This window comes from Rhyacophila brunnea, unplaced genomic scaffold (assembly GCF_057557595.1).
Source record: "Rhyacophila brunnea isolate RB1 unplaced genomic scaffold, BYU_Rbru_1.0 scaffold_21, whole genome shotgun sequence".
In the NCBI taxonomy this organism is placed as follows: domain Eukaryota; kingdom Metazoa; phylum Arthropoda; class Insecta; order Trichoptera; family Rhyacophilidae; genus Rhyacophila; species Rhyacophila brunnea.
Genome location: NW_028232871.1, coordinates 20,060,637 through 20,079,611, shown reverse-complemented (window position 1 = coordinate 20,079,611; position 18,975 = coordinate 20,060,637). Strand labels below are relative to the sequence as shown.

The following is an 18,975-nucleotide window of genomic DNA, read 5'->3' as shown; positions in this document are numbered from 1 at the left end:
CCTGGCATTAAAACCTGGGTTCATGGCGACAGGGTTTTAAATTTCTTTTGTATTAACCTGTTTTGTGGATATGACAATGCATAACTTAAATAAAAATCTAAAACTTCACATAACATTTTACAACTTTAATTGTAAGCCGTTAATAATAGATGACCATATTTGATTTCATTGTTGTGATTGCCGGGTGCTTCCCAAAAGTATTTATTTCTCATTTGATTTTTGCTAACTCATCCGAATGGTTATCGGTGCATATTTAGAAGAGATATCTCCGATAATAATTTATCTTTCCAAATTTAAATTTTAATCAGCTCTGTTATTGATTTATTCATACTTTTTCAACTTCAAAGTTTTTAAGTATAAAAACATTGTAAACATTTTTAAATTTTTATAATTTCTATAGATTTAATAATATACTTAAGGTAACATCTTAATATATTTATATCCCATATTGTAATTTTTCTTTTTATTATTATACACTTAGCTGATATTTTATGTAGAATATCAAATTTCAGTAGAGTCAGACAAATTGATTTTTTTTACAGATAGCTAAACGAGAAATTTTCACAGGTCTTAGAGGTGATTAGAACATTGGATAATTCACAGGTAACAGTAAATTTTGAAAAATATATATTCTCGCTTATAAATTTTTATCGCAATTAATAATATACTTACCAAACAAACACTCCACAACAATGACAAACACACATATTAATAATATATATCTGAAATTCAATATTGTGATATTCTCATGTGATAATATTTCGAAATATCTTTCGTTTCTGATAATAATTCTGTTTTGAGCTAAAAATTTACATCAATCGCACTGTTGTCGCAATGTTGGTTATTTTTGGATCAACCTATATATTATTATGTGAACAAAAATTTTCAATTATGAATATCAATAAAAACTCTTTGCGATTAAGCATCAACAATGAACATTTACAGGCAGTTTTAAGAATCTTAACTACTACATAATTAATTAACACCTGAAATTAAAAAAAATGTAAAACATTCATTCTTTTATTAGAGAATCATTTATTTTATATGTTGAAATTCCTTTTTCATGATAATAAATAATGTATGTCTAAAAATAGTATTTCATTTGCGGCCCACTGTTCATTTTATATTCCTAATGTGGTCCTTCATCCAAAAAGTTTGCCCAGGCCTGATCTAACCCCATTTAGTAATAAATACATTTTCACCGAAATGTCCCTTACAGTCTGGTAAATAACTTCAATATGTTTCGATAGTTTAAAATGGTTCTATTCTTAATCAATCTTAGGTACGTACACATTTATCTCAATTTAAATCGAGTCAAAACTCAGGTTTCCAATGATATTTTACAAAAAAAAAATCAGTATGTGTGTACTTATGTACGTGCGTTAGAAGTTATACTTCTTTGTCATAACAAAACAAAAACAAAACTTGTGATAAACTAGATTCTTTGACTAGCTCTTAATTATCTTGTTAAATTACCCACTCAAGAAAAAGGACCGCTTATTGGAACACCGTTGGTTTATTTCTATACACTTTAACTTATATTACTAAATTATATAATGGTTTCTCGTTGTTTTTATTTTTAAAGTACCAACTGTCTCTCTGACGTTTAATTGTTTGTTTACGTAAAGAATTGCAAATGGCTGACAATAATAAATTCGCTGCCTAGGCAACGGAACAATTCTAAACTATTTATACTGTATAATCGTCACGATTGCAGTATCATACTGTGGCGTAAAGGTAGAACAATCTGTGGTTCAAATCCAATCGAATACGTTTTTTTTCGTGTGAAAAAATAAATTATGTGTTACATGTCACACGCCAAAAATACATTCTGATCTGATTTCCCAAATGCGCCAAAAGAAGTATAACTTCAAAAATCCTGAAATGTGTTTTTATGCCAACAGCGATTTGTAATATTTTTAGCTCATTACAGAAATTATTATGGAGTTCAAAATACTGATCTATTGTGGTGTGCATTTAAAAATATATTATTGGAAAAACCTAAGTAATAAAGTATAATTTTGGAGATTTACATATTTTAATAAGTAGGTACCTATCCAAAAGATCAGAGTTGAAGGGTTGAAATTCAATATTTAAAACCATAGTAGGCACAAAAATACTATGTTATGTTAATTGAACTGGCATTTACGTGGTAGAACTCACTTATAATGGTTTTGAAACAATGCTATTTTTGTTAATCTACTTTAATTGAGTCATTTACGTTGACGGCTGTTTCGGGCTATAAATCCATCTTCGGACCGGTCAACTGTAACTGGTTGAATGTTTGAATCTTCAATATAAGATGGAGCACAAACACGGGAATTGAATTCTGTTTTCAGGACATAATTGCAAACAATATTATCTCAATAAGCTATTATAGGTACCTATCATTTTTGAATATTATTACAAAACATGTTAATAAATTAAACTGTAAGATGAAAATATTCAACAAAATCTTCTGTTTTCATATTTATAAAATTCCATTAATGATTTGTTATTAATTTGTTTGTGTAAATTAATAGTGATCCAAACCTAAGTAAATAATGATATGACAGTTTGTTTGCTCAGAAGTTAAATGAGTTATTTGGACATTGATTATTTTCATCAACGATTCCATCGGCATAGATAATTATTTTTATTTGATAGCAACACACAGATAGATCATAGAGTAGATTGAAGTGACATTATTGTGGAATTTGTAATTTTTACAAACAGCTAGATTGTCCGAATCACAATAATAATATAATTTATATAATTAAGTACATAGTAACCATAGTAACGTGGTGATAATATAATATAATATAATATTTAGATTACATTAATGAACATGTAATATTTATGTTTGATTATTTTTTTATTTATTTAAATACATATACATAAAATATTATGTTCTCTTTTGATTTATACGTATAATAAATATTTTAAATGTGTCTTTGGTAAATTTATCAGTCACTTTTATGAAAAATATTTTCTTCAATAGAATTAGATTAGGTGGTACACGTGCTAGCAACAACATACAACTAGTACGGACCCGCCGCTCTTATTCGACCGACCGGAACGCGTCGGCACCTCGGCCTACTACGCGCGCGAGGTGCCAAATAGATACGGTCAGAACATAATCAACAGTAAGTTGTTTCGAATTGTAGGATATCTGCAGCCAAAGAGTTAACACCTCTAAATATCAAATCCATCCAACGCTCAAGAGATATTATATTATTGACTTCACATCGAGCCACAGATGAGAACAAAATAAATACATAATATAGCTTTTGCAAAAGTCAATAATATGCAAATTATTTTGACAGATAGAATTAAAAAAAAAAAATTCAACTTGGCCAAACACTTGATGATTTTGTCTCCGTTTTAATGGTTTATAAACATAGGTTTTTGTATTACTAAATTATAGTAGACAGTCAAGGTCCGTTTCCCTGAGAAGATATTTTTTCCAATAGCAAATAATATTACGTTTTGAATTTAAAATTTTATTCTTTCATTTACTTTTAATAATATTTTTGTATGTGTCTGTGTCCGATTCAAAATTTTAAAATATTTCAATCGTAAAAATTTTTTGCTTTTAATATTGCCATGCGGAATGTCTAAGTGAAGAGACAGCGCTCTGCAGAAGACTAAACCGGTTTTAATAATTAGGACTGTTAGGTTACCCATATACAATGCTCACGAATGAGTGTGAAAGACTGCAGTAATTCATAGGTGAGCATTCCAAAAGTCGTTGTAACTGCAGTGTGTCTGGGTACCTATGTTGAATGGTATTTTTATCTATTGAATTTTGTCTCATGAGAGAAAAATATCGAATGAAATCACGCCCATTTTGAATATTACAAATCCCTACTTCACCCAAACCTTTATGATACAAAGATTTTCTTTTTAGTGCCTCTATTGTAGCATTTTATTGTTTATTATTACAGAGGTTACAATGGCCTGGTCTCAAAATCATCAGGTGAAAGCTACTCCCAAAGACAATATTTTTAAACATATTCTGGATTCATCGAGTCCACTATCGTAAAATATAATTTAATACTATAGTACACTTTAATCTGTTAGCAGCCGAGAATTTTCAAACAGAATCCTGATTTCCGCAGATGACCACGAGTGATCTGTGTGTTTGTTCCGTTACCCTAATTAAACAATTTAAAGTCCATAGTCGAAGCTTTCCCACTCGGAAAATCTTGAATCTTGTTTCTGAAGTTTGGGCTGGCAGGCCTCGATGTAGCTGTCCTGGATGCGATACATCCCCGAGTTGGCTTGGAACATGAGCGTCTCCAAAATTCTCTCGTTTTTGATGGTCTTGGAGGGCAGGACCACCTTGATCAGGTCTTGCGGCGCTATCCGGTAAAGCTTGAGGTCCCTGGACAGCCGCTCCATTATACATTTAAACTCTAATTTGGCATCGAGCGTGGATGCAGTCTTTGTGCGTATCTTGTTTTTAGCCCAGTTGAGCATCGCCTCGAACTTTTCCACCTCGGAGGACTCGAGAGTTCTACACATTATCATTTGCACCATTGATTCGGAGAGGTTGAGGAATTCGGGCGTGGAGAACAGAGACCTCGATCGGATTTCCGTGAAGGCGAGGATCATGTTGACTAGCTCCGATGCGGAGGTGTAACGCCAGTAGTAGTTCTCTAGTGATACGAGCATCGTGCATACCTGGAACATTGACACAGAAATATATTTATTGTCAAAATAAGTAAATTTTTTCTGTGAAATATCTAGTGGAAAATTATCAAAGCCAACTTCAATAGTTTAATATAGCTTTGTGCGAAACTAAAGGGACATAAGTTTTAAAACATAAATTTACTACAGGATACTAAATAATTCCGAATTTACATAATTTTATATGCCTTTACACGGTAGTGTTGCCGTGTCTACTAAAATCTCTGTATATCTACTGGGATTCTAATAAGAAAAAGATGAAAAAACTATAATTTATATTGCGAAAAATGTCACTTTAAATGTGGTCTAATTAAATTAATTGTGAGATTATAATAATTTTTTTGCCGGTTAACCGGTTCTATGCCTTCAGCGAGTATTCTCACTTTACGAGGCCGTGATCGACAGGCCGCACATACAAATTTCGTGAGTTATCTCGTCCGAATTTAAATTCAAATTACTAGCTACTGTCGATTGATTTGCATAATCTAAAAATATAAACACACAGTGACTTCTGTGTGAATAATTATGAAATACTGAACCACAAATTATCGGTATTACAGCGATTTTAGTAAATTTTCGCTCTACATTCAACGTGTGTTCTACGGAATGTCAGATATTGCCATAGTAGTTTTGTGAGTCGTAGAAAGGGTTAAAAACCAGTGATAAGAAACTCATGCAAGTCCGGGATGATTTATGTGGCACAAAATATTATGTTGAAGAATGAATAAGGTTTTTTTCATTCATTAACTAATCAGTTTGAATAATTATACGAAATATATTATAATTATATATTCCTATGTAAAATATGCGGCCCCGAAAAAAAAATGTTATTTAATTTGGCTTTCATGAAAAGAAAGGTGTTCCATCATATTTTCTTTAAAGGTAACATTGATCATATTATGGAATAATTGAATTTCTAAAATTTTTGAAACTATTTTAAAAATAATATTAAAATTTTGTAGGTATCTCATTTGCCTACTCTACTACTTACCTGCCACTAAGTATTTATTTTTAGTGAAACAAAAGTAACAATAAGCCAACTTAGAATACTACTTCATCGTTAGGTGTGTTTTGTCAAAAATAAACACTCAGGACATTGTAGTGTTAATATATTACTGTGTAACAAGATAGTGTCTATTTCCCCCACCCCAATGTGTAGTAATTGAGTGAATAGCCTACCACATCAATGCGTAAGAACTGCTTAGCATGGTGGAAACACGCCTGGAGCAATTCAGGTAGATCATAATGCTCGGCCGCGCAGATGAGTCCAGGAATGGAAGCACATGTGAGCGGACAGCTGCCCGTGTGAAGGTAGTCCAGTAGAATTCGGAAAGTGTCCGGGTCAAATTCGATTATCGAGAACTGAAACATTTCAACATTTAATTTTCATCCACATGATAATGCATTAGTGTTAGTAATTTTATTAAGAAGAAGAAGAATCTTTTTATTAAGAAGTCATAAATTAACACTAGAATAAATTCAAAATGGTCGTTGTTTGCCTACATATAATGACTAACTTCTCTGCAGGTCTATTTTTAACGGTTATCACTTTAACATGTTTCCGTTATTTTCATTGGTCAAAATTAGCATGGAAGACAAACAAAAAAGTTATCGGCCGCTATCTCCAATTCATAATACGGCAAAAATTTAGGTTGGTAGACATGTCGGTCAAATTCAGATATGTTCATAATGCCAAACCCAAGCCGATAAGATTCGAGCAGATAAAGCCGAACGAGCGCCATCTAGTTGGCAATAGGCCGAACACAAGAATTTTGTGTTGACACGTTAGACATATCAACATAACCTACAATTTTCTTAGTCATGTCATTGCGATTGCAGCAAAACAGTCAGATCTTGCGTCTCAATTGTTCTCAATATGTAAAATTTACATACTCTGTCTTGTTCTGAAAGTTTTGCATGACTGAGCGAGAGGCTGTTAAAAGATATCACCTTTTGACAGTTCAAACGGTTAACTTTTTTACATAGGTACATAATTAAACGCCAGAATACGTAAAGTGATATATTAATCACAATTAGCTCTTTTTTGATGTTATATGTTAGAATAGGCCTGCTGTTCAACTTTCACCCAACTTAGTAGCTCCATTGACATTGCGTCAAGGTGTTTTTAGAGGTTAAAGATTTATTAACATAAATATATAGTATTCCAACATGTAGATTCACCTGCCAATATTCTCAGGGGAATTTAATTGCATGCACCTCCCTACCCGTGAAAGTTTTACAAATTTACTGTGTTTTCTAGTAATGTTAACCTTTACATTTTAACCATTCATGTGGAAGTTTTTGTTACAAATAACATAAAAGTTACCCTGCCACTTGTTACAATTTTTTACAGTAATGTTAAAGAAAATATGATAAGCATACCACACTAGACATATTATTATATGAAGCTGGGAATAGAAACCGTAAAAATAATCAAATTCACTCTGTGTAATTCATGCGAACTAGAAGAAATCACATCTGCACTGATTTAATGTTAAATTATTGTTTCACTATAACTTGTTAATTTTAATGCAACTGCGTATGACTTACTTCTGTCTGTGCAAGTTTTGCTCTGTCGACTTTTTGTGCGTCGGCACATACGGAGAGGCGGGGGACGGCCAACGCTCGGTCGCCACCTCCTTTACTGCCATCTTTATCTGGAATTCATAAGATAATCATTATTGCATGACATATTATAGATTCCCACATTATCATTCGTTACTTAGTTATTTGTCTTATTTCATAATTTGAGAGTTTCTTCACTGTTTTGCCATAAGATTCATCGTTATTCAGTAGTAGATATTATCTGGTAATTGGGTGATTATCTTGTATACATTTTACTACATATCCTAATGTTTTCAGTTGATTGTAGAGTCCATTATTAAAGGAAATAACATGTTGAAGTGTTTACTAGGTGGATGAATGTGAATTTTGCTCAAAGAAAAATGTGTAACTGTAATATAATTATGGTTTGTGAACCGGCACACTGTTTTTGTGGGGAAAAACTGGTTTAAAACCACCCTGAACATTTATCGATTACCCTATCATTATTTAATAAAATTATTTATAAAATGTCCATGTTATAATCGGGTTTTTTTGGCAGTTTTACAAGAATTTTTAAGCAGTAAATTAAATAGTGTGTTTTATGAGTACAAGGAGTTATAATAATATAAACCTACCTATTACAAGTGTTGATAGCGATTCCATAACGTTTTTAGTGTGATTGAATAATACCAAAAAATATTATTCGGCATGTTGATACGTTGAAACAAGTTTGACAGCTGTTTTGAGATGTCAGTATTATGTATGCATGATATCTACCCAAGTTTTCTGATTGCTTATCTAAATATTCTACACATGGACAGTTCCATGTATTTGACTGTCTATATCAGGGATGGTCATACATGAGGTCAATAAGAGTCACATCCTGTTTTTTGATATACTTATATAAAGAGCCACACCATAGTCACATTCTCAAGTAGTATTAAATACAAAAATTCAAATGTAATTACATTTCTACACAAATCATTGCTACATAAAGTATAAAAAATACATAATATACAAGAAAATAAAAAATAAGAAAGAAAACAAAAAATAATTACTTAGTTCAAAATTTATTTAATTTGAATAAAATGTAACATGTAAAAAGTTTATTTATCATTTTTAGAACTCTAAAATTTGGTTTAAAATTTGTTACAACTTTTTCGCAGCAAATCTGTCAAATGCTCATTTGTTAACTGTGAACGATTTTACAAACTTCATAGAGGAGTATAAAGATTCACAACCATATTATGTTGTACCGAAAATGTAAAATAATCGGCAAGCAGCTTTTTTTAAATTAGGATATTTGAATTTTTGCACAAGTTCTTGTTACTTACAACATTTAGAAAGGAAAACTCGCGAAAATAAAGTATAATGGGGAAAGAAAATACCTATATTTTTATCAAGAGATATTGGGAGCCACACTTAACGCAATGAAGAGCCGTATTTGCCCACGTCTGGTCCATATATACAGCGATTGATGAAGTATGTTCTATCAGAAGCTAAATTTGAAAGACAATGGCGATGTTTTGGTACAAGTCGACCATCTTTCTTATTCAAAATGGTCAAAATGTAGAAATAATCAACAAAAGTATTTTTGAAACGCATTCCTGAACAATTAATTTTAATTTGATAGTAAGGCTAGGCCTGCATCAGGGTAACAATATGTAAATAGGTTTACTTGAACAGTCCTGTGAGGAAGCCCACTTCTTCTTGTCATCGGCGCTGAGGTGAGTGTGTTGTTTCCTGATAGAGCGACCCCATCCCGCCGTCAGGGTGCCCAGACGGGAGAAGGCACGCTTTACCATGGGTGAACTGGGCACACTTTTGGGTCTGAAAACATTATAGTAAAAGAATCATATAATAGAATCTTTGAAAAACATACTGGAAAAATTGTAGAATAAATTGAACCTAGTGAGGATTCGAATACATATCATTGCTTTCTGAGTGTTTTAGTCACTGAGCTATCAATGCACGTAACTAATGGTACGTTTACATCAGACACTTATACCGTTATACTTATTTTATGTGTCTGACATAAAATTTCACTTACTGTTTACACCTGCATGGATCTGACATAAAATTCTGGTATACTGCCGTACTAAGCACAGAGGCCGTAACTGACGTATTTAGGTATTTTCATGTTTTTAGATATTTGGATTCTGCAGAGTTTTGTATAAGATCGGTGAATAAATCCAAGCCGTAACTGCTATAGTTACGGAGAAATCAAGGGTTTTAATAGCCGTATCTACGGAGTTTGAGAAATAAACTCGATAAATACTAAGCGATTTGGTTGTAACTATCATTTACTAAGGCATATTAGCCGTATCTGACATATATATGGCTAATATCAATACATAATAATAATAATAACATAAATCAAATTTTCAAGGTATGTAAACAAATCTTAAACCAAAATTAACTATTATAGGCAAATAAAATAAATAAAAAGTTCCCCAGTATTAGCAGGAAAAGTAAAATAATATGAAAGCTCAGATCTCCCACTTGCCTAAAATGCAGATACGGCCTCTGTGCTTAGTACGGCAGTATACTTCTCGTTGAAATAAAGTCTCGACACTTTATTCAATGGCAACATTGGAATAAATATATGCGGTGTTTACATATGATATTGTAATTTATTCGGACACTTATTTTGTATACTTCTCAAAAACGTTATGTCAGTTGTCAATATGGGAATGTTAAAAAAGAAAGCAGCGAGTGTTATTATTTTAAGTCTTTTGGCAACAAAAAGGAGGAAAAAATGGTCTAGATGGGTGCGGGAATGGATTCAGCGACGAGAAGAACTAGGTGCCTTCCGTTTAATGTCAGAGTTTAAAATCGAAGATCCAACTCAATTTGTGAACTTTAGTTTGCAAGATTGGACCTTTTGCCAAAAAACAAGACACACAATTTAGAAATGCCATAAGTGTAGAAGAACGATTAACAGTAACATTGCGATATCTAGCACTTGATCGTCATTGCATATTCAATATAATATTATCGTATTACGAGTGCAGGTGTGGGCCAAAATGAATTAGGTAATACCATTTGAAGCGCATTTTTTCTTCACAGAGTGCATCAGAATTAATCGTATGTGCCGAGAAAAAGCGATATTTTATTTTCGAACAAAATCCATAGAACACGGCACATCCGATTTATTTCTCACTGTCTATGATTTTTGACAGATCGCTACAGTACATTTATTAACGTAAACGTTGGGCATACATTCATGGTGTAGGTACCTATGATAATTGATTGTCCGTTGTTTTAGAAATATACATATGCAATTCACTAGGTACCTGTCAAACTACGAATAATGTGTCAGGTACTTGATATAAAAGTAGACGGGAGTCCAACTTCGGTGATATATCGCGGCAAGTTCGGAATTGTCGAATACGCGGTGCTTACATTTGCTTATATAAGTAGATTGAATAAGTGACAGGTGAGTGTCGACACACGCAAAATAAGTGGCTGGTACAAATATAATTACTGTTTACACTTGGTGAATATGGTGTCATACATAAATATGACAATATAAATGGCAAATGTAAACGTACCATAAGACTTGTTGTTTGTAGTGACACCTGTGAGTGGAATAATTAAGCTCCGGTGAATAATAATTTAGATAAGGAATAATAATGCTATATCTCAGGAGTCAAGCCACTTAGCCACTCCCTTCAAGTAAGTCGGATCTGTGTGTAATAAGTCTGATCTGATGATAGTTTCAAAATCTGTCAACAGATGGCTATCATTTTTTTTTTATTTAAATCAAGGTAATAAATATATTAATTCATTTTTATTAAAAGATGGTGTTAGGATCCTAGTTATGTATTTTCAAGACAATAAAAAAACCTTGAATAAAGAAAAGCAAAAAAGATAAAGTACATAAGACTATAGCTGATAAAACATACATAAAAAAGACATTTAAATTTCAGCCAGAAATCCAACTCGCGACCTACAGCTCTGTAGGTGGCAGTGGTGAAGAGTGGAGTAAGGCTGAGGAGATCCGAGATAAATAGTCCACAATAAGCAGTCATACTTATTTGTTTTCATTGAACTAAGATTACAAAATTACAGATGGCGGTGGTTAGTTCAATCAAATCATACAATAATTTGAGATCAGAGATCCGACAAAAATAGTGTCACACTTTGTCAGTCATACGTATTTGTTTTCATTGGATTAAGAGTACATATTGCAGATGGTGTTGACTATTTTTTTTTTAATTTACATCACCCCACCTAACCAAACCATAATAAATAAAAAATATTCTTTAACTTATAAAATATGTAAAAATTATCTATGATTTAATGGCATAATTTTAGATAAACGGATGTTGTTTGACTATTTCTATTATGGCTTGGTTTACGCAGGGTTTAATTGAATTTAAAAAACTAACCAACACTATTTGCAATTTGAAATCGTTCAATGTCCTACCTCCACCCTCGCCACTAGTAGGTATGCATTTTACCACCACTTAATTATTGAAGGTTAGAGGACTTGGGTTAGAGTGAGATACAATAATGACCTAAAATATGAAAGGAACAGTATGATAATGCACACGTTAGGAGAATTAAATTTTATTACTCTGAGATTTAATTAGCTGAATTTAGGTACCTGACAGATTCTACATCGGGAACCTGAAGAAAGTTGCTTGTTTTAGTTCTGGAGGCCTGCGGAGACAGCAGTGCTGGAACAGGGCGAGATAAAAGCTCCGCTACTGGCACCTGCGGCGATCCAAAGCCTGTCTGGATTCCGTACAACATCTCTTGGAACACCCTGAAAACAAAGAAAGAAAAAGTTAATAGGGAGGTAAAACTTTGAATAAAACTATTTTTGTAAAAACTATCAAATACATGTAAAATAATAATAATATTTTGTAGGTACTTGGCAAAGAGATATTAGAGAGAGAAGATTGAAATCCCAAACCTTTCGCAGTCATATTTATTTACCCACCATGCATTACTGTCAAAAATAATATAGGTAATTCTTGTTATTATAGTATGATTCAATTTATTATATTATTTTTGTTCTAGTTATTGAGTGAGAATAGATGTGATTTATCGATTTTTTCGATTCTTAAGAAGTTTCGAATTTAAGAATATTTGATTCCCGAGAATTCGAAATTGATTAGTTTATTGATTTTTCGAGATTTTTGAGAAATTTCGAGGGTATTTCGCAAGAGCCTAAAAACGATTAGACGCCGAGACAATCGGGCGCTACGCAATCGAATGGAATTCAAAAATAAATACACGTTTTTGAATTATAGGTAGCTACTTTTAAAATATATATTTAATACTTTTAAACAGTGATCTAATTATGCATAATATATGCTTAAGTTCCAACGTGAAGAGAGTTCTCTTATTTTTATATAAAGCGTCAGGCATAATAATTCTCAATCCGCAATAAAAAACTTTATGTTAAGGTTACTGATGGTTTTATAAATAAGTTTAAAAATTAATAAATGTAAAAAATCTTAACACCACTGTCCATTTATGTACTGAAATATGACTATATTCTAAAACATTAGAGCGAGAGGTTTAAAAGAATACTATTTTATGTAATAAAAATACTTTATGCAGTCATCAAATGTTTAAAATAAATATAAAGGATAATAAGGCTTCAAAATTATATAAATAGATTATCTACAACGTTTAAGGTATGTCCAGGATCATGCTTTGAAAATAGAAAACAAGCTCCATTTTGACCCACGCTGAGCACGTCCCCCCCTTTAAAAGTCCTAAGTAGTAGATAAACATTTATTAAACTTCCTCGTCAACTTTCTGTATCAAATCGAAACGAGCGTCTTTCATTCGACTTTTCGGTGCCATTTGTCATGGGGTCCAGTTGTCTCAGTGCCTTTCGCGATATTTTTTTTCTGTTGGGGCAGTTTCCTCCCAAATTTTTTTCAATGGAAAATCAAAGTCGACAACTTTTTATTTATTTTTCTGTCAAAATTCAAATACAAAAGTCAAATTCGCTGATTGAATATACATTCCTGGTGACAAATCTCGATTTCTCTAGAAATAGTATCGTAACTTACGTGGACGACCTATAAAACGTAGTAAAGTGTGGATATTACGATCTGTTTATGGTCACGGTATACCCTACCTACTAATGAATTTATTAGACTAGAAACAGCACAAACAAACCTTCTTTTGACTACAGAGAAATGGGATGGGGAGAGCTACAGAATCAAAATATTTAGATCGAAAAGAAGAAAATATTTGAAATAAGTAAGTACCTATAGGTTCTCTGTCTGTTTGGGGGAATGGGCTTGCTTAGCTAATTGAGTTTTACAGCGTGACGCGAGCACCATATAGCGTATAGCACTGTTTGTGACGTAGGCAATCTGACGTCACACGTCATTCAAAATGGCTGCTTCATATGTCACTTTCAAATGTCATTTTATAATGCATTCATTACAACAAACATTTGCTTGAGGCCCTCGTTCATTTTGTAGACTCTGTAAAACATTTGCGAACTTTAAAAACAGTTCCTAGTCGTGCCGTTTACAAAATACGTATAATTTTGATCCATAGTCTATAATCTAGATTGTAGGTAGCTGATAGAATGCTCTCGTATCTCGCTTACATAAAAAAACGCAGTATTTCTCATGGAGAGATAAGATGGATTTACCAACGCAATAGAAAAAAACATATTTACTAAATAGTTATTATTTTAGTTAGGTGTGCCGTTTGTCTATTATTCACGTGCGCAGCAACAATTTGGCGTACAGTTTTTTCCACCGCGCACGTGAGTTGTGGAGAAGAGAGTACGCCAAGATAAATAAAGCGGGCTACATCATACAAATGGCCTACAACGTTATGAATTTATTTTACTGGGCATCCTGCCGCAGCAATGGCGCCAGACATAACCAGCGCGTTTTATCTCACTGAGATGTTCTTGTAAATTATTAACGTCAGATTTTCCCGCGATAAAAAAGCGGCGGCTGCCTGTCAGTCTTGTAAATATTTAAACGGATGTTGGGATATTTCGTTCTATTTGCACGGCGTATTTTTCTATGGATTTTCACAGCAGAAGAATAGCATTGTTAAATGGTATGGTGTGGAAATGGTCACTGATTTCTGGGTTTCTTTTTTTAATTTAAAAATTAATGAATCCATTTAAATCTCATTGTCCAGAAATCACATGTCCAGTTCATACAGTGATTTAAAATCACATGTTTTTAACAAAAAATCATGTAGGAGATATTATTTTGTAAATGCTACCAAGTTAGCTACTAAAAACTACGTTGAAAAACTAACTCAAACTAACTAAACAAACTAACTAACGAAGATTTCTGGAGGTCTTACACAGGGCAGAGGCATAATTGACAGTGTTCTAACCAGATGGACTTTCGGAATGGGCAGTCTAAATTAAACAGCCCAAAACAAGGTGAATTAAGAGATGTGCACGCACAGCTCTAGCATACGCGTGTCTGGAGATTATTTTATCGAAGCTGTTCTCAGCATAAATTATTGTAGTGAAAAGAACATTCAAACCACTTCCATCCATTATCTCATGCCTATTGTTCCCATGAAGGACATTAGAGTGTGGAAACCTCCTAGTCTAACTATAATAATATCAAGTTCAGGGTGATACCCGTTGACCGTGCATATGCACCAGAAATGGTAACCTGTTCCATGAATGCATTCCAACCCGGAATACTGTCATTTTTGGACCATTTACCGTACATCCAAAGGAGATCTGTTGCCAATGGGATTGCGGTACTGGTGGGGTATTGGAATGTGGCCCTTTCTACCACTCCCATTACCCCCATGCACCATCTGGAACATTGGACCCATTAACCATAAAGTCTAGTTTGTAACCCCAAACTGTTTATTTGTAAGATCTTAAATTTAAAATGGTATTTCTTCTCATTAAAGTTTTTTTTACTAAAACGCGCGTTTTCGATTACATTTACTGTTTTCAACAGCAAATATCTCATAAACAGTTAGAGATAGAAAAAAGCGTATAATATCAACATTTTAGGAAATTTAATAAGCTATAATTCTATATATACTTAACAATATTTTTTCTACGACCAACCGTTTTTGAGATATAAGCGAAAAAAATATCTTATACCCCACCTATTGCAACCAAAAAGTACAGATTGACTGGACTAATTTCTGTGATGTGTGTTTATTGCTATAATAATTACAGCACCGAACACACATTATAATTGTTACCCTCCTGGCATATTATAGTGTTTATTAAAAAAACCTATGTAGGTAACCCACTATTAAATAAAATTAATAATAAATACGTAACATAGTATGATAATAAAAATATTAACTAGGGTGGGATCACACGGTATCAGAATATATTCTAACGAGAAATAATATTATTATTAACCAGTTTAGAGTCTCGGGGAGAATAGAGGGTAGAAAGGAGAAATACTAAGGGCAAAATAGCCACGTTTATGCCTCCATTTATATTCGCTCCAATGAAATGAAAACCGCTGCAAAGGTTGCGTTATTTTATAAACATTCAACTTAATAATCCATTTATTAGGTACACATTGCATTAACCAGTGCAGGATCGTACACTGGAATGAAATCTAGAGGTCTGGCCGATACAAAGATTTAATTAATACCTAGGTATCATATTAGCTGAATCAATACCTACGCGAAGATCACAGGTGGTGATTGATTTTGAGATTAAATGATATAGGTATATGAGGCCAATAAAAACAAATGCAGCAAACTCCAGTTTATTTCGAAATTAAACCAACAATGTAGATGTTGTCGCTGGTATATTTCGGTCTCATGAATCAAATGATTTGGTATTAAAAATAGCCGTAGAAAATAAAATATATTATAAATTATTTCTATAATAGATTTTATTGCATGTAATTCCTTTGCGGTAACAGATTGGGATACAGCTGCATATATATTTCATTTATTATTTGTTCGTATTTATATACCCGTATATCCAACAGTATAAGTTGTCCGCTGAGTGAGGGCGCCACATGCTAACATTTTACATATTATCATTCAATACTGTGATGAGCTTAATTCTAGATTCGAACACCGGACAATTTATGATGGAACATCTATACCACCAAAATACCACAATGTACACAAGTTGCAACATGATTCGTAATCCTCCGCGTTTTATATTGTAGAATTTATAAAACCTAGATTTTTCGTGTACAAAATATTATATTATATTTACCTATTGTAGATTTCTATAATTATTTTCGCGCTGGGGTCCATTTTCATTGAAATGTTTTCTTTTTCGAGTGAAAGTATAAATTAGTTTGTAATGCAAGTAAGGTCTCAGATTGCGATTAAAATAATATGCACCTGTTTAAAATTATGGATCTTTCTCACGATGCGAGCGCTTCCCGCGTGTTAAAGATTATATTATTTATTATACTTTTGTGAAAATCTCTGGACTACGAAATCTTCATAATAAGAAATTGTTTACACGGGCTTAGTAATAATCATTAGTATTTGAACTAATGCGGTCTAATAATAATGTTTATTACTAATTCGGCCTCTTTACACGTGGCGGTATTAGTGCGTAGTAGTGAGTACTTACTAATGATTCACACTAAGCCCGTGTAAACAAGCCTTAAGGTTATACCTCAGTTGATGGCATGGTCTAAAAAGATCGTGGCCAGGCGATGCGCGGATTGTGCAGATGACGCGTGCCGAACGAAATATAATTTGTCATATAAATCCAAAATGCGTCCATTTAATGTTATGTTTATTGTTCTATTAGTAACAATAATAATATATTCATTGACATGTTTTCTTTTTCAAGTAAATGGGTAACGTTTTTAGTCATCTTTACACGATTTAGGAATTAATACCCCCGTTGTCATCACGAAACAAATTGACTTGTTCACAGCTCAACGTTCGCTCTCCGATTGCCAGCGAGTCCAAAATTTCGTCGCACCTACGAAAATTATTTGCTGTTTCACTGAAGTACCGTCTTAATGCTGTGTACTTGCTAGACATCATTTGGGTAGGTGTTAGTTTTATTGAGTGTTGCAATAATAAGCAAAATTAAATATTAATTAAATATAAACCGCCCTCATTTATTAACTTCCCACTATATTATTATAAATAACTGTTGGTCCTGATAGCACAAAGACGCGTACAGTTAATCGTATTCCAGATGATGTATTGTATGATAGCTTAATATGTAAAGCTATCGCCCGGCAAGTCATAGGTACGTGTTCGAATCCCAATTGGTCTGATATTCAAGGATTTTTTAACATGCATGTTTCTGGCACTGTTTCAAATGAATGAAACATGTTACATTCTAATAATAGTGTGTATTTTTCAGTCTGGAATAAAAAATAATTAATATTATCTTCAATTAATAATTATTATGATAAGTGATTTCTCTTTTGGCAAGGAAAACGTTGTTCACAGACAATAATTAGGTACAAGCTCCGAGATAAGACGAAACTGGCAATTATGTTTAATTTTTGTACAAAAAGTATCTAATGAAAATCACATTTTTACTAAAAATTCTCTTAAAAATATAAGAGATATGAAATTAATTTAAAATTCAAGTTATAAAAAAGTGGATAAAGAGTATATACCTATGTATTTTCAATATTAAAATAAATAATGGTACTTGTCAATTAGATCGACGCTACTTGAGAGAATCCGGTTTGGTGCCGCGCCATGTGTTATTTTAAAAAAAATAAAAACCTAAAACAACTTAACGTAATCATAATAAGTGTCTAATTATTATTGCCATAAATATAACTATTTCTTCTTGGTAATAAGACCCTCCTTTACGAAACAAGAGGAATAAAATAAACACAAATGGACACACGCTATTCCATCAATAATCTACTAGATTTTCAATTTCACCCGTTATTAATAGTAACAACTGTTATTTTTGAAAAAATAAACCATTTTGAAATGTATTGCTTTTATGTTTGGTGATTTAAATAATATACTTATTAGTATTTAACAATATTATGTCCAATATGTACCTGGATACGTGTTTTATTGTGTTAACTGCTAGTCGGTGCCTACAATGAAATAGGAAATGAAATAAACATAACATGCCCTTGTATATCCATCATTATTTCACATTTGAATAAGAACTAAAAAAATGGTTTGCCAAATTCTTTTGTGTGTGCAGATTTACGTTCGAAATTTAAAATACCCGGAACCCTCGCTGTAGAGTGGATAGATTATATTATTGTCTATGTTCTCGTTGAAAATTTATAATACCTGTAACCATTGGCGGCTCTTTGCTAGATAATATGGGAGGTCAGTTTTAAATAATTTTATATTATTTTAATTTGCCTTTTCGTTGTACACTTAAAAGACGTATAGCAAACTGGCTTTTTAAACATTATAAAAGAAGTGCTATAAATTGTTAGATAGTTAGATAGAAAAGATAGGTACCTACTTACACTTCAAAAAAATGTATATTTTCACATCAAACAATCAAAAATATTTAATAAAAACTCCGTAGCTTTTTAGCTTCATTTTTCATTAAACTGTCACTATCAGAAAAAGTGTTGTGTACTGTTATGAAATGGCGGGATCATTTATATATAAACACTTTTTATATTTCCACTGATTTTATTAGAAGGTTACTTTTATGATTGATACCTATAGCAGATTACATTTTAAAGGGTAACATTTATACAATGGTTTAACTGTTTAACACAATGAATGCAGTCGATGCGTTTTAGTCTAAGGTTGTATTTAAACTAAACTAAAAAGCTATTTTTGGTAGAGTACTATAATATTACAAAACAAACAATGACATTGCATATG

At 32.4% G+C, this 18,975-nt stretch overlaps 1 protein-coding gene across 1 annotated transcript in view; it reads right to left on the bottom strand.

Annotated features, from left to right (window-relative positions):
- Positions 1-4,149: 4,149 nt before the first annotated feature.
- rsh (Rap GTPase activating protein radish) overlaps positions 4,150-18,975 on the bottom strand; it is a 350,955-nt gene continuing 336,129 nt past the window's right edge. Inside the window, exons 13-17 of the mRNA XM_085948876.1 lie at positions 11,828-11,989; positions 8,894-9,045; positions 7,222-7,328; positions 5,851-6,033; positions 4,150-4,665 (exon numbers count right to left, since the gene is read on the bottom strand). Of these exons, the coding sequence (XP_085805002.1) occupies positions 4,150-4,665; positions 5,851-6,033; positions 7,222-7,328; positions 8,894-9,045; positions 11,828-11,989 (1,120 nt within the window). The remainder of the gene's footprint in view (positions 4,666-5,850; positions 6,034-7,221; positions 7,329-8,893; positions 9,046-11,827; positions 11,990-18,975) is intronic.